This window comes from Ctenopharyngodon idella, chromosome 11, assembly GCF_019924925.1.
Source record: "Ctenopharyngodon idella isolate HZGC_01 chromosome 11, HZGC01, whole genome shotgun sequence".
NCBI lineage: Eukaryota > Metazoa > Chordata > Actinopteri > Cypriniformes > Xenocyprididae > Ctenopharyngodon > Ctenopharyngodon idella.
In genome coordinates, this window is record NC_067230.1 from 16,501,141 (window position 1) to 16,514,444 (window position 13,304).

General features: G+C 39.7%; 1 protein-coding gene across 1 annotated transcript in view; it reads left to right on the forward strand.

The window, feature by feature from the left end:
* atg7 (ATG7 autophagy related 7 homolog (S. cerevisiae)) overlaps positions 1-13,304 on the forward strand; it is a 75,394-nt gene that overhangs the window by 32,858 nt on the left and 29,232 nt on the right. Inside the window, 2 exon segments of the mRNA XM_051913332.1 lie at positions 209-284; positions 7,480-7,560. Of these exon segments, the coding sequence (XP_051769292.1) occupies positions 209-284; positions 7,480-7,560 (157 nt within the window).

Genomic DNA, 13,304 nt, shown 5'->3' on the forward strand with positions numbered 1-13,304 from the left:
AGCTTCTTTGGTTTGAAATAGAGTTTGCATTTGATGTATTGAAGCCTTTCTTAAATTTAACACACAGTATTAGTAATACAACAAACACAGCTTTCAGTTGGCAAAATACTGTTCATCTTTGACTATTTCTGACACTTTTGACTATTTCTGACACACACACACACACACACACACACAGTAACTAATCATAATTTTTTTTTTCTGTCAGAGGTTACGCTGTGGCCAGCAGCAGTGATGACCGGATGAATGAACCTCCAACCTCACTAGGTCTCGTCCCCCATCAGGTCAGTTATGAGCTCCTGTCCAGCATCTGATATATATATTTGTTTGTTATTATAATAATGAACTTTATTATGATATAATTACCCTGCTGAACAGACCAGCATTGCTGATAGTGAACATGTTGTGCTTTGTTGCATTGTGGGGATATATCATCCTCAGCATGAGATGAACTGGCATTGAAATTCATGCTGGTCTATTCTGCTCTCTTCACTAGGATCTAAAGACACTTTTTGTCTCTTCAATGATTTACTTCTCTGCCACAGTAATGTTAATGTCTTTGAATGATCTGCATTTGGAGATCTTCTCAGCTAATATCAATATGTGCAATTAATGGCAATTAGTTAACTGGATTAAAAATTGTAGTCGATTGACAAATAATTTGTCCACACTAAAACAAACAACCAATATGCTGCACAGCGTAACAGCCAGTCAGAATGTATTTGATAATTAAAGTGCCCCGTTATGCTATTTTAAAGGTTTCTAATTTAGTTTCGAAGGTCTCCTACAAGAGATTTGCATGTATCCAAAGTCAAAAAACGCTTTAATTTTAAAACTCTTAAAAATCAGCTCTTTTCTCATGGTGTTTGAAAGGTTCGATAAAGGATTCAGTTCGTCTAAAACCCCTCCTTCCAGAGAACCTGCTCTGCTCTGATTGGTCAGATGGCCCAGTCTGTTGTGTGTCAGAAACCAAATTCCCATTAGCATATCTGAATTCCAGCTCTGTATAATAATAACATAATAGTGGCACTTTAATATACAATTATGTGGATTTTGGACCAATGATATTTCACTGTGGAACAACAAAGACAATCAACAAAATGCCCTGCTGCTTGTCATGGTTGTAGTGTGTTCATCCTCTTTATTTTCGTATTTCTAAAGTCACAATATGAAACACTGAACATCTGAAACATTACAGGAAATATCTGCAAAAAGATGCTCAGTAGTTTATAGCAGGCATGTGACATTCAGACGTGCAGCAGGTGGCGTCACATAATCTGTGAAGAGCAAACAGTTGCAGAGATCTCGTCTCTTTTTATCTGTCAACACCATTTGTCAAAGCCCTGATGATTTGCCTGAAGTGAACGGATCCACAGTCAGCTCATTTCCTCAAGTCACATATCCTCAAACACACACTGTACTCCCGTGACCTTCAAGCGCCTTCTCCACCGCCAGGAAGGCCACTGCCCAATGTGGAACCGTTCTGCACATTTCCACGGCAGAAAAAGCTGGAAAAATCAACTTCATGCCAGTCCCTAAAACCTGCTGATCTCCATCCAGGAACTGTTAACATCACAACCTGAGGCTGGGATAAAGTCCTCACCAGGATTGTGATCGTTAACAAAAGCTATTATGAGGACAAGAACTAGCAGCCTTGTTATCTCAAATAAATAAGATAATAATCAGGAGCTTGCAAAAGACGAAACAAAAGCTAAATATGATTATAGAAAAGATGGCTTGTTTTTTCAATCAGTGCTGGGAGGTCTGATCAAAGGTGAAGTATGCCTTATGTTTAAATACATCCTCTTAACCCAGTTTATTGTTCATTGACTACTATTAGTATGCCACTGGTTTATCTCCCCCATAAGTGTAAACATTGAGCCTCCCAGACACCATCTAAACACTGAGAGCATCTGCTTAGATCCATCAATCACTTTCCAGCTCAGCCTATAGAGAGAGTACTGTAGCAGGTGGAGGGTTTGGGGCGTGGCTACTGTATCAGGTGGAGAGTTTGGGGTGTGGCTACTGTATCAGGTGGAGAGTTTGGGGTGTGGCTACTGTAGCAGGTGGAGGGTTTGGGGCGTGGCTACTGTATCAGGTGGAGAGTTTGGGGTGTGGCTACTGTAGCAGGATGAGAGTTTGGGGTGTGGCTACTGTATCAGGTGGCGAGTTTGGGGTGTGGCTACTGTATCAGGTGGAGAGTTTGGGGTGTGGCTACTGTATCAGGTGGAGAGTTTGGGGTGTGGCTACTGTAGCAGGATGAGAGTTTGGGGTGTGGCTACTGTATCAGGTGGCGAGTTTGGGGCGTGGCTCCTGTAGCAAGATGAGGGTTTGGGGTGTGGCTACTGTAGCAGGATGAGGGTTTGGGGTGTGGCTACTGTAGCAGGATGAGGGTTTGGGGCGTGGCTACTGTAGCGGGTGGAGGGTTTGGGGTGTGGCTACTGTAGCAGGATGAGGGTTTGGGGTGTGGCTACTGTATCAGGCGGAGAGTTTGGGGTGTGGCTACTGTATCAGGTGAAGGGTTGGGGCGTGGCTACTGTAGCAAGATGAGGGTTTGGGGTGTGGCTACTGTAGCAGGTGGAGGGTTTGGGGCGTGGCTACTGTAGCGGGTGGAGGGTTTGGGGTGTGGCTACTGTAGCAGGTGGAGGGTTTGGGGTGTGGCTACTGTAGCAGGATGAGGGTTTGGGGTGTGGCTACTGTATCAGGCGGAGAGTTTGGGGTGTGGCTACTGTATCAGGTGAAGGGTTGGGGCGTGGCTACTGTAGCAAGATGAGGGTTTGGGGTGTGGCTACTGTAGCAGGTGGAGGGTTTGGGGCGTGGCTACTGTAGCGGGTGGAGGGTTTGGGGTGTGGCTACTGTAGCAGGTGGAGGGTTTGGGGTGTGGCTACTGTAGCAGGTGGAGGGTTTGGGGTGTGGCTACTGTAGCAGGTGGAGGGTTTGGGGCGTGGCTACTGTATCAGGTGGAGCCAGAGGGTGTTCAGCTGGTGTGGGACCATGACTGATGTGTCACATGGGTTACCCTAACCCTGCCCCGTCGAAGTGAACCGGGCAATGCTTTGCAGCTCACTACAGTGGACACTTCAGTGCCATACAGCATCATCATGCACCCGTTTAGAAAGACACGTGTACCAGTTTATAATGTTTACTTTGATGTGTCCAGTGTAGACAGACTCAAACAGCTGTGGTGCGTCATGTCAAAAAACGTGTGGGGGTACAGATGCGTTGGTTGGGTGTATTATAAGCAAGACACTGCCATTCGAGTATTTAGCTTACTTAATTACTTACTCATGACACACAGCAACACAGCTAAAGGTATTCCTAATATGTTGGACCTTTTAGTGAAAGTAGTCTACTTTTACCTGTAACAATACAATTTTAACAAATACAATATAAGATTTTATATAAATTTAAAGACAATTAATGTAGAAAATTAAAAAAGTGAAATTGTACTTTGAATGTTACCAAATTCATGAGACTAGTTAACAAAGACTGCGGTGCAGCATGATTATTTGTGGGCAGGTTGTGTAGAAAATGTCACACCATCGTTTGGCTCTAAAGTCGATGAAAACGTGGGTCGAGTCTGGAGCGGTTCCCCTGATACAGCACCAAAGGGGAATGTTGTTTCCCTCTCTAATGTCTCTTGTGTCACTGGATAGCCATTGAAGAAGGAAACAGGACATTGACAGGAGCAAATCCGTGGGCTAATCCTTCATGAAAGTGTTTGGTGGCTCATGCTGAAGGGCTGCAGCGCTGGCCTTGTTTGTCTTTGACTCTTATCATTGCACGCTTGGGGACGTTCACCAGCTTTATGAGTCTCTGGAGTCAGAGAGAATGAGGAAAAGGAGGGATGGTGGAATTGTGCTTGGAAAGTGTTGAGGATGAAGAGCAAGTATTTAAATCTGCTCTGTTCATACTCCTTTTGACCTGCGACTCCAAATGGCCTCATTTTCATTGTCTGAACGGATTGACGCTGGCAGGAAGATACAGTATGATGACACTTTTCATGAAGAGTATTAAAAGGGTCATGTCCTGTACTTTATTATTTTTCCTCCCTGAGTTCTAATTATAATGTCCGTCAAGGTTTTTTACAGCAGAAACATGACTATTTTATATTATACATGACTATTTCTACCATCTCTCTCACGGATCTGGAACAGCATGAGTTTGAGTTTGACTGAGCTGTTCCTTTAAATTCCTGTAGAACTAGTTTTTGTTTAAAATAAGAACAAATATCAAATATCATTTTTTTCAGATAACAAGACTTAATATAAAGACTTAATGTCATTTTGCTTCTCCAGTAAATGTGTCTTGATTTAAGAATGTTTAGATATTTGTACTGAATTCTACACTGAATTCACTGAAGTCTGATTCATAATCACTTCTTTGTATTGGAAAACAAGGCAAAAATACTTTAGAGAAAATAGTTTTTAGCAGTCCAAATGATCCTGTTTTTCACATGGTGTGCATGTGTCAAATAAAACAAAGATTATTTGGAATATATTTTACAAGAAGATTATATTTTAGTCTCACTAATTCAAAATCTCATGTTTAATTCAATGTGTTACTTGCTGTTTCTTTGAAAAAATAGTTTCAAAGTTCCACACCATTTTTTTTTTTTTTTTTTCCACCATGGACACCATGGAAAAACACCAACATATTTGGCTGTGCTTGTGTGCACTTGTATTTATGATACATATTACATGTAGTTGTTTATATTGTTGAAACTTCCAATCTTACAGGCTCGGTATAATTCATAAAGTGGCACAGCAGGACCCCATGCCTGTGTGCCGAAGCTTAGAGCCCCCCGCATTCAATAAACCACACACACACACACACACACACACACACACACACACACACACAGGGACTAATGACGCAGCTACAGACGTCAAAGAGCTGCTCTCTGGGTTATTAGCTCCACCAGCGTACAGCATGCGTATCCCCTCCTCAAGAACCCCTAATTGCAAATATGTGACTCCTTGCGCATAATACGATTAATCAGGAAAGCTCTCCTGACTGTGACTAGCCAGCATCACAATATGAGACGCTGGCGAACAGGACACATGCGACGACTGGGTCATTATAATCCCTGACCTCATAAATCGATCTCGATGGGATTTAGTGTTATGATGATTTTTGTATTAATGTTGCATGACAACATGGGTGATTCATTTGAGTGGGAAGAGTCTCTTTAGCTCACACTGACCCCTGCTGAATGAACACGGTACTGCAGCAGATCTGCTCTGAAAGTTTAGGTTTCAGCCATTTTTATATATTATATTCTTATATGTGTGTATATATATATGTATATATGTATAAAACCAGGAGATCTGTCATCATCTAGTGAGCAATATTATCATAGTGTGAATGAGAGTAGTGCTCGTCAGCTGCGTGTCTCAGGAGAACTGTGGTGTGATGAAGCTGTAACAAGCAACAGGACATTTTATTGATCGTTTGGTTTCTATTTCTGTGGTGTTGTGTTCGGCAGCTGTGAAATCTCGTAGATACAAAATCCCACTCCACATAAATGTACACTTTCATTGAAAAGTTTGGTGTCAGTACCAAAGATGCAATAAATTGATCAAAAGTGACAGTAAAGACATTTATAATGTTAAAAAAGACTCAAATAAATGCTGTTCTTTTGAACTTTCTATTCCTGAAAAACTCCTGAAACCTGCTTTCAACATTGATAATAATCATAAATGTTTCTTGAGCATCAAATCATCATATTAGAATGATTTCTGAAGGATCATGTGACACTGAAGACTGGAGTAATGATGCTGAAAATTCAGCTTTGATCACAGGAATAAACTACACTTTACTATATATTCACAGCTGATTTACATTAGAATATTTCACTGTTTTTACTGTATTTTACTGACTTCTTTCAACAACACAAAAAAATCTTATAAACCCTAAACTTTTGAACAGTAGTGTGTTTTGGACATCAAATATCTTCCCACAACAGTTTCATTAACTGCAGCATTAACAAACCTCTGTATCTAATTGGTTGATTGTTTTCCTTCACATGTCTGGGCCTTTAAAATGGCTGTGTTGTTATTTGAGTAGCTAGATATAAACTAGTTGACCTTACATAACTTGAAGTTAATGACATTGGATGAATTTCTAAATATGAATCTCTCTTATTTTGTGGATTTGACACCATGAATGTGGATTTACATCAAAGTGTCTTGAGCTCGAGCGCATGGATTCATGGGTAATGCGTAATGCATCAGCCGCCTGTGAATTCCTCGTAATCTTCATGCCGATGCCTCAACCCCTCTTATCTTCCCCTTGGACTCTTTCTTTAATTTGCTTTCAATTAAGATGAGCCGGCAACAGTAACTCTTGAGAGTATGTACTCTGAGAGACGCGTGACTGTAATTGACACACATATATACATCACAAGAAAGCACTGTGCTGTTAGATGAGCGTGGCCTTCATACGGAAACCACTAATAATTGCAGAAAAATGTCTGTCTCTTGATTGGAAGAGTGTGTGGTTCATGAGTTTATTTATTTTAGATTTATAGAATGATTTTGTTTTTATAATGATGTATTTAAAAAGGAACCTCATACTTTGCCACAAAATCAAAACCAATTTTAGATTTTTATAGAGATTTGTACCTTCCCTGACAAAATGTTCACTGGCCCTGTCACCACAAAATAATCAACATTTCATAAAATAGGTGTGTTTCCTAAAATATTACTTTTATTTAGACTAATTATTTTGTCAGGTTGTTAATTAGGCTTCATTTGCAATATGCAAAAAAAAAAAAAATGTTTATCCTTTGTTTGCATAATTATATTTTAAAGCTTAAAACATTTAGTAACACTTTAGTATGGGGAACACATATTCACTATTAACTATGACTTTCGCCTCAATAAACACCTAATTTACTGCTTATTAATAGTTAGTAAGGTAATTAAGTTTAGGTATTGTGTAGGATTAAGAATGTAGAATAAGGTCATGTAGAATAAGGCGTTAATATGTGCTTAATAAGTACTAATAAACAGCCAATATACTAATAACATGCAAGATAATAAGCCACGAGTTAAAAGTGAGAATTGTTCCCCATAAGTGTTACCAGACATTTTGGTGTGAAATATGACTCAGACATTCTTGACATTGGACAATTTTGTCATTAAAAAAATAGTTATATAAGGTCATTATATTGAAGATTTGTTCAAATTCATTGTGTATTTTTCTCTGAGACCTCAAATATAAATAATGTAACATTTTTCATGGACGATGTGAGACAAAGTTGGAAGTTTAATAATACTCCTTTTATATAAGATTAGGAAAATTGAGCGTGATGCGTCAGTATTAAGTAAGTTTTTGACATATTAAAATGGCTGTAGGGTCTCTCAGACCCCGAACTGAACATGTTGTTACTGCCACACACCAGGTGGCGCTAGAGATTAAGGAATATTTTTCTATACTGTTTATTTATCTTAAAAACATTTGTTGTCTTTCCAGATTCGGGGATTCCTGTCAAGATTTGACAACGTCCTTCCTGCAAGTTTGGCGTTCGACAAATGCACTGCATGCTCATCAGTAGTAAGTGACCGTTTAAGTGCTTTGGATTTGGGATTGAGAAAAATTACACTTTATTAAAAATGTTACGCAGTGCCAGAGTTGAAGCATTGAGGTTCAAGACTAAAAAAAGCTTTTGTTATTACAACAAAATCATTTACAATCAAATACTACGCTTGTGTAATTAGTGTCACAGTCTAATGGTATCTCAAGCACGCTTCTTCTGCAGATATTTGAAGTATCTGTAGATGATGCATGTGTGTTAGAGAGGCCATGTGTTGTGAATTAGGCTCCTTGTTGATGTCACAGCCGTATGTGAGTAATCAGGGCAGAATTGAAGTGTTTTTTCCCAGCGGGTACGCTGTTGTCGACGGGTTCACGTCTCATAAATCAGAGTTTGGCCGCTCAATCTCTTCTGCATGTGTGTATGTGCTCTCCAAGTGGTTTTTTAACTCGCTCTTATTTAGTAGCTCCGGAGCCACTCCTTCCTCCCAAACACACACTCGTACGTGAATGCAGTGAGTCTGAAGGCTCACAGTGAGTTGTAAGTGTTCCCTTCCCCCTCTTCTGCTGTCGGTCGAGTTGCACTCACTTTCTCTCCCAAGTTTTCTCTCGCTTTCTTTCTATTTTCTTGCGCTGTAAAGACATAAAAGCCTCATAAAACGTCTCAGATCTTTACACTTTGATGCAAGACTGTTAGGAAACTGTGTGAGGTCAATGTCTAGGGGTTCCTATACATGTCTTTTAAAGAAATAGTTCACCTAAAAATCTAAATTTTATTATCAACACACAGACATAGATGCATATGAGGTTAGTAAATGATTACAAACTTCTAATAAACAGAAGTAAAAGCCATTTAACACTAACTAAATCCATGAGCTCTGAATAGACCTGCATGAAACATCTTTAGTATTCGTTTCAGTTGATTTTGATGTGATGCAGTTATATTATTGGCGCTTTACAAAGCAGTGGCAGATTTCAAATTGTTTATGAAAAAGCGCTGGCAGATGTGATGGTTTTGATTCAGGCACAATAAAGGTCATACAAAGCCGCAGGTTCTAGAGAAGTTTATTTCCCCAACTCTTACCCGTCGTTTACAAACATGTGTTTCCAAAAACATACCGGTAGGTCTTCAGTAAACACTGCAGCTGCATATGTGTTTATTAGATGTTTTAAGTGGTAAATGTGTGTTTAATTCACATAAAACGCATGCATTCAGTCTGTCAGCCTCCACAGTGATATTACAATTGTGCCAAAATTATTGTACATCATACAAATAATCATGAGGATGGATAGATAGAAGTGTTGAATGCTTTCTTTATTGGTGTGTGTCTTATATAAGCTATAGTAACAGTAGCTGCGCTGACATATGAACATATGATCTTCATCAGGCGGTGATCAGCCAGCGTGTGGAGAAACAGTTGTGTGTCAGTGATGTTGCTCTCCATCAGCGGTGTGTGAGCGTGAAACCATGGAAACCAAACACTCGAGCCATCCAGAGACAAATGCGTGTAAATTTAGAGACGTTGTGTGTTATCCGTACTGAAGACAGATTGAAACAATGTCCCTTTGAAATAAAACACACATGTGAGGAGTTTACACCTCCAAATCACATGATTCACGACGTCGCTGCTTAATGGGTTACGGTATCCTAAACATCACACCTTCACTTTAACACACACACACACACACGTGCATTAATAAACACTAGTAAAAGTCCCTCAAAACACCCGTGCAAGAGTTTACACAACAGATACACCAGTGTAGCATTATCAGTTTTCTGTATTTTCTGTGTTTCTTCAGGGCATTAAAGTTAAACGCTACTTTTCCCCAGCTCTGACCTCACAGGAGGAGCAGTCGTACGTGCAGTTCTGGCAGACATGGCGGCTGCACAGTGAGTTAAACGATCTGAGGTTTTTATCTGCATGGAGCAAAAACCTCCACCATCTCTTCAAACAATTACAGGGGAAGTTACAAGAAGCAGTGGGAGGAGCTGGAGGAGAGCGCTGCTGTATGTAAACCAGATGTGCTGCTCGCCCTCCAAATCTCTCGCAAACACACACTGCGTCAGTGATTTAATGGGCTTCATAAGTCAAAGGCTCCAATTTAAGGAGGTCCACTCTTGGAAAACACAATTAAATCTTGTTTAGCTGCTCCTCCTGCTGTTATGTTGCTAGGCAAGAAAGCAAGTTTATGCTCGTGATCTGTTTCAAATACAGTGTGATGTTTGTTCAAAGAAGATGAATACGTTTACTTTGACAGAGAAAATGATTTGGTTTTGTAGTTTTGGTCTGTGTGATCTTTATACGGTAGATTCTCTCAGGATTTCAAAGGTTTTCAAGTAGTCTGTTTTTAGTAAAAGACTCTACATAAAAATCTCCCGCAATGGCATTTGTTTGACAGTTCACCTCAACATTTTCTGGCTAAAAAGAGCAAGTGCATAATGTCCTTGAGATCTTTCAGAGTGGTCATATTATGTACTTTTGCTGAGGTCCAACTATAATGTTAGTCTAGTGTTCTTGCGGTAACACTTTATTTTAGGGTCTTTTAACTAGTTGCTTATTAGCGTGCATATTACTAGAATATTGCCTATTTATTAGTACTTATTAAGCACATGTTAATGCCTTATTCTGCATGACCTTATTCTACATTCTTAATCCTACCCAATATCTAAACTTAATAACTACCTTATTAACTGTTAATAAGCAATAATCTAGGAGGTTATTGAGGAAAAAGTTGTAGTTAATAGTTTATATGTGTTCCCTATACTAAAGTGTGACCGTTCTTGCATCAAAAACAATAATAGGGCTATAACTAATGATTATTTAGTTGATTGATTAATCTATCGATTATTTTTAAGATTAATCCTTTAGTTAACATACCGTAACTTCTGCCATTAATCCTTCAATGTTTCATTCAAACATTTTCTCTTAAAATACAAATAAACTAAAAATAAATAAATAAATAAAATAAAGTGCCAAGAATTAAAAGGCATCTATCAGTCATACAAATATCAACAGCTGTGAGAAAACAGCAGTTCAGAAAGCATCTGATCATAGTGATGTTGATGTTTGCACCAGCTCGGCAATTCAGTCCTTCAGTCACATAATATTTCTTAATACAGCACTTTAAAGCAGCAGCTTTACAGTATTAAACATGAAAAACAGTGTCAGAGTTGCTTTAAATTAGAATTACAGCTTCAGTTTTTACTATGAATCAGCTTTCCAGTGAGTTCATGTTTTTACTCGTGTCTGACCTCTACTGACTAAACAGAAGAAATGAGCCTGAGAAGATTTACACCTCAAAGAAGGCAGGGCCTCAGAGCCACACCCACCTGTTATGTCATCACCATGGACCAATGGTGGTGCAAAGGTGTTTACCAGCTGGAGCAAACTTTTCCAGAAAAATCAATTTGACAAGCTGTTTCAAACTCAAGAAACAATCTCCAAAATCTCTCCTGATTTTGTTTGAAATGACGCCAGTACTCCATTTGACAGGGTGCATGAACACAGGTGCTCGACAGTTTTCATCTTTGTCCAGTGTCTGCGCTATTTCTCTCCAGACTAGGGCTGCCCCCTAATAGTCGACTAACCATCGACTAACGCACTAGAAGAGGCTTAGTCTACCAAAATTTTATTAGTCGCAGCAACAAAAAAAAAAATCAACAGGAAGTGAGTGAAGTCAGGCAGTCTGTGACGGACAGATCATTAACAGCTGGACATCCAAACACACTCCTATCAGTCATCAACCTCATCACTTGCATTTAAAATACTCCATCATTTTTGGTCATACAGATAAGAGTAATACATCTTTTGAATCTGTGAAGAGTCTACTTTTATGTGTGTAAACTCACAATAACAACAAAACATTGTGCTTTTGTAAGATAATGAAAACAAACAGGGTTCTCTCTGTGAACTTGAGCGCACCCAAAAAAGAAAAGAACCAAAACTCCATGTAAACTTGCCTCACAGACATGAAAAATATACTTAAAGAAAGTGAAATGTCTACTTTTAAATGAACCAATTCAAATGGAAATCAAATATTCTCAGGTTATGTAATCCATATGAAACGTGCACATAGGTGCGTCCACTACTGCAGAGATGACGAGTCAGCATCGTCGACTTCATCACTGCAGCCGAAAATACAGAAAACACTAGTTTATTAAATGATTAAAGCAATCTCCTTGCTGTTTTTCCCTGAGGCATTCATAATCATTACTTCTGCCGGCAAGCTTTATGTGTGCGCTTGAATGCTGATTAGGCTATGTAGGCATTAAAGGCTCTTTATTATGATTTATATGGTTTATTAATAAATGTGCGATTAGTGGACTAATTGCTTAAAATGAACCAGAAAAACCTTTAGTCGAAGGCAGCCATACTCCAGACGTTTGAGCAATAAAAATTAAATAAATAAAAATAATAAAAATCGCTCAACAACAACAAAGCTGGAGAATCTCACGCAGCCAAAATGAGGATTGTCAGTAACGGTGTTCAGCCTTACATTGTTCAAACCGGAGTCGACACTGATGGAGAGACTCAGGAAGAAGTTACAACTTTTAGACGTTTCTGAATGGTTAGTGGATAAATTTATGTAGTTGCTGTGGAGTTGATTCAACTCATCCACTAGCATGTGCCGTCATGTTAATCTTCTGTGTTGAATTGACCCTCGTTTGTGAAGCAGTCCGGCGTAAAATGACGGCATGTCAACAACACTCTACTACAACAACTCTTCCTCTTCTCTAAAGCAGCCCAACATGGCCCCGCCCCCTTTGTTGTGTGTTCTCGGGGGCGGGGTTTATGTAAATTTTGGGGTTTGTGATGTCACTAACACAGGAAGAAGCTTGTTGTAGTCCCTACCAGCCGTTTGTTGTAGTCCTTAAACAGCGATTTCTGTAAAGGAAAATATCTCTCTTTTCATTGAACTTTGAGCGTCGTAACTTTGCAGATGTTGTTTATGATCAAACAGCAACATTACACACTAACTAAAGTTAAAAAAGTTAAATCATAATCAACCACCCCTTTAAACAGGATGTTTTTGCTGTTTTCACGCCCTTTACCATAACTGCGAGTTTCAGCACACTCAACCAGGCCCCGCCCCTTTATTCTGCGTATGAATTATTTAAATGAGGAATATTGTGACGTGTTCGTTCCCGGAAGAAAACTCAAGACTACAATGGAGGCGTTTCAGGGAGTTCAGAAACACTGATATAGAGAATAACTCTTTGTGCTTTGGAACTTTGCAGAGCTTTTTCATGCTCAAACAGCAACATTACACACTAAAGACAGATGAACATGGAGAAAAGCAGAATAGGTCCTCTTTAAAGAACCATCTGAGTTCATGGAGCTTGGATAGATGAGCTCCTGTCTACTCTCGCCCGTTCTCTAACCCTCCCTGTCAGTCAAGTCATCCATGTCTGGTTCATTGAAAGCAGACGTCACTCTCCCCCTCAACTCAACAGTGCCGCCCATTCATCAGCCCCCGGCAGAAACTCGATCTCCTCTGAGAATGAGCTGTGTGAAAGGAGCCAGTGTGATTGTGGAGGGCTGTCTGTCTGAGGAGCGTCACTGAGATGGAGCTTGAGTGCTCTCAGCCCAACGGACAGTGGTGCCAGATGTCTGCCTCTCCCGCCCGGCCTCCCTTTGTGCACGGGGCACAGTGCCATGTTACCACAGTTTGAGATTGTGTTATCACTGTGTTTGGATGTGCACTGGCCAACAAGCCAACTGTATTAGCAGATACCAGCTTCTCGGATATTACTGCACATCCGT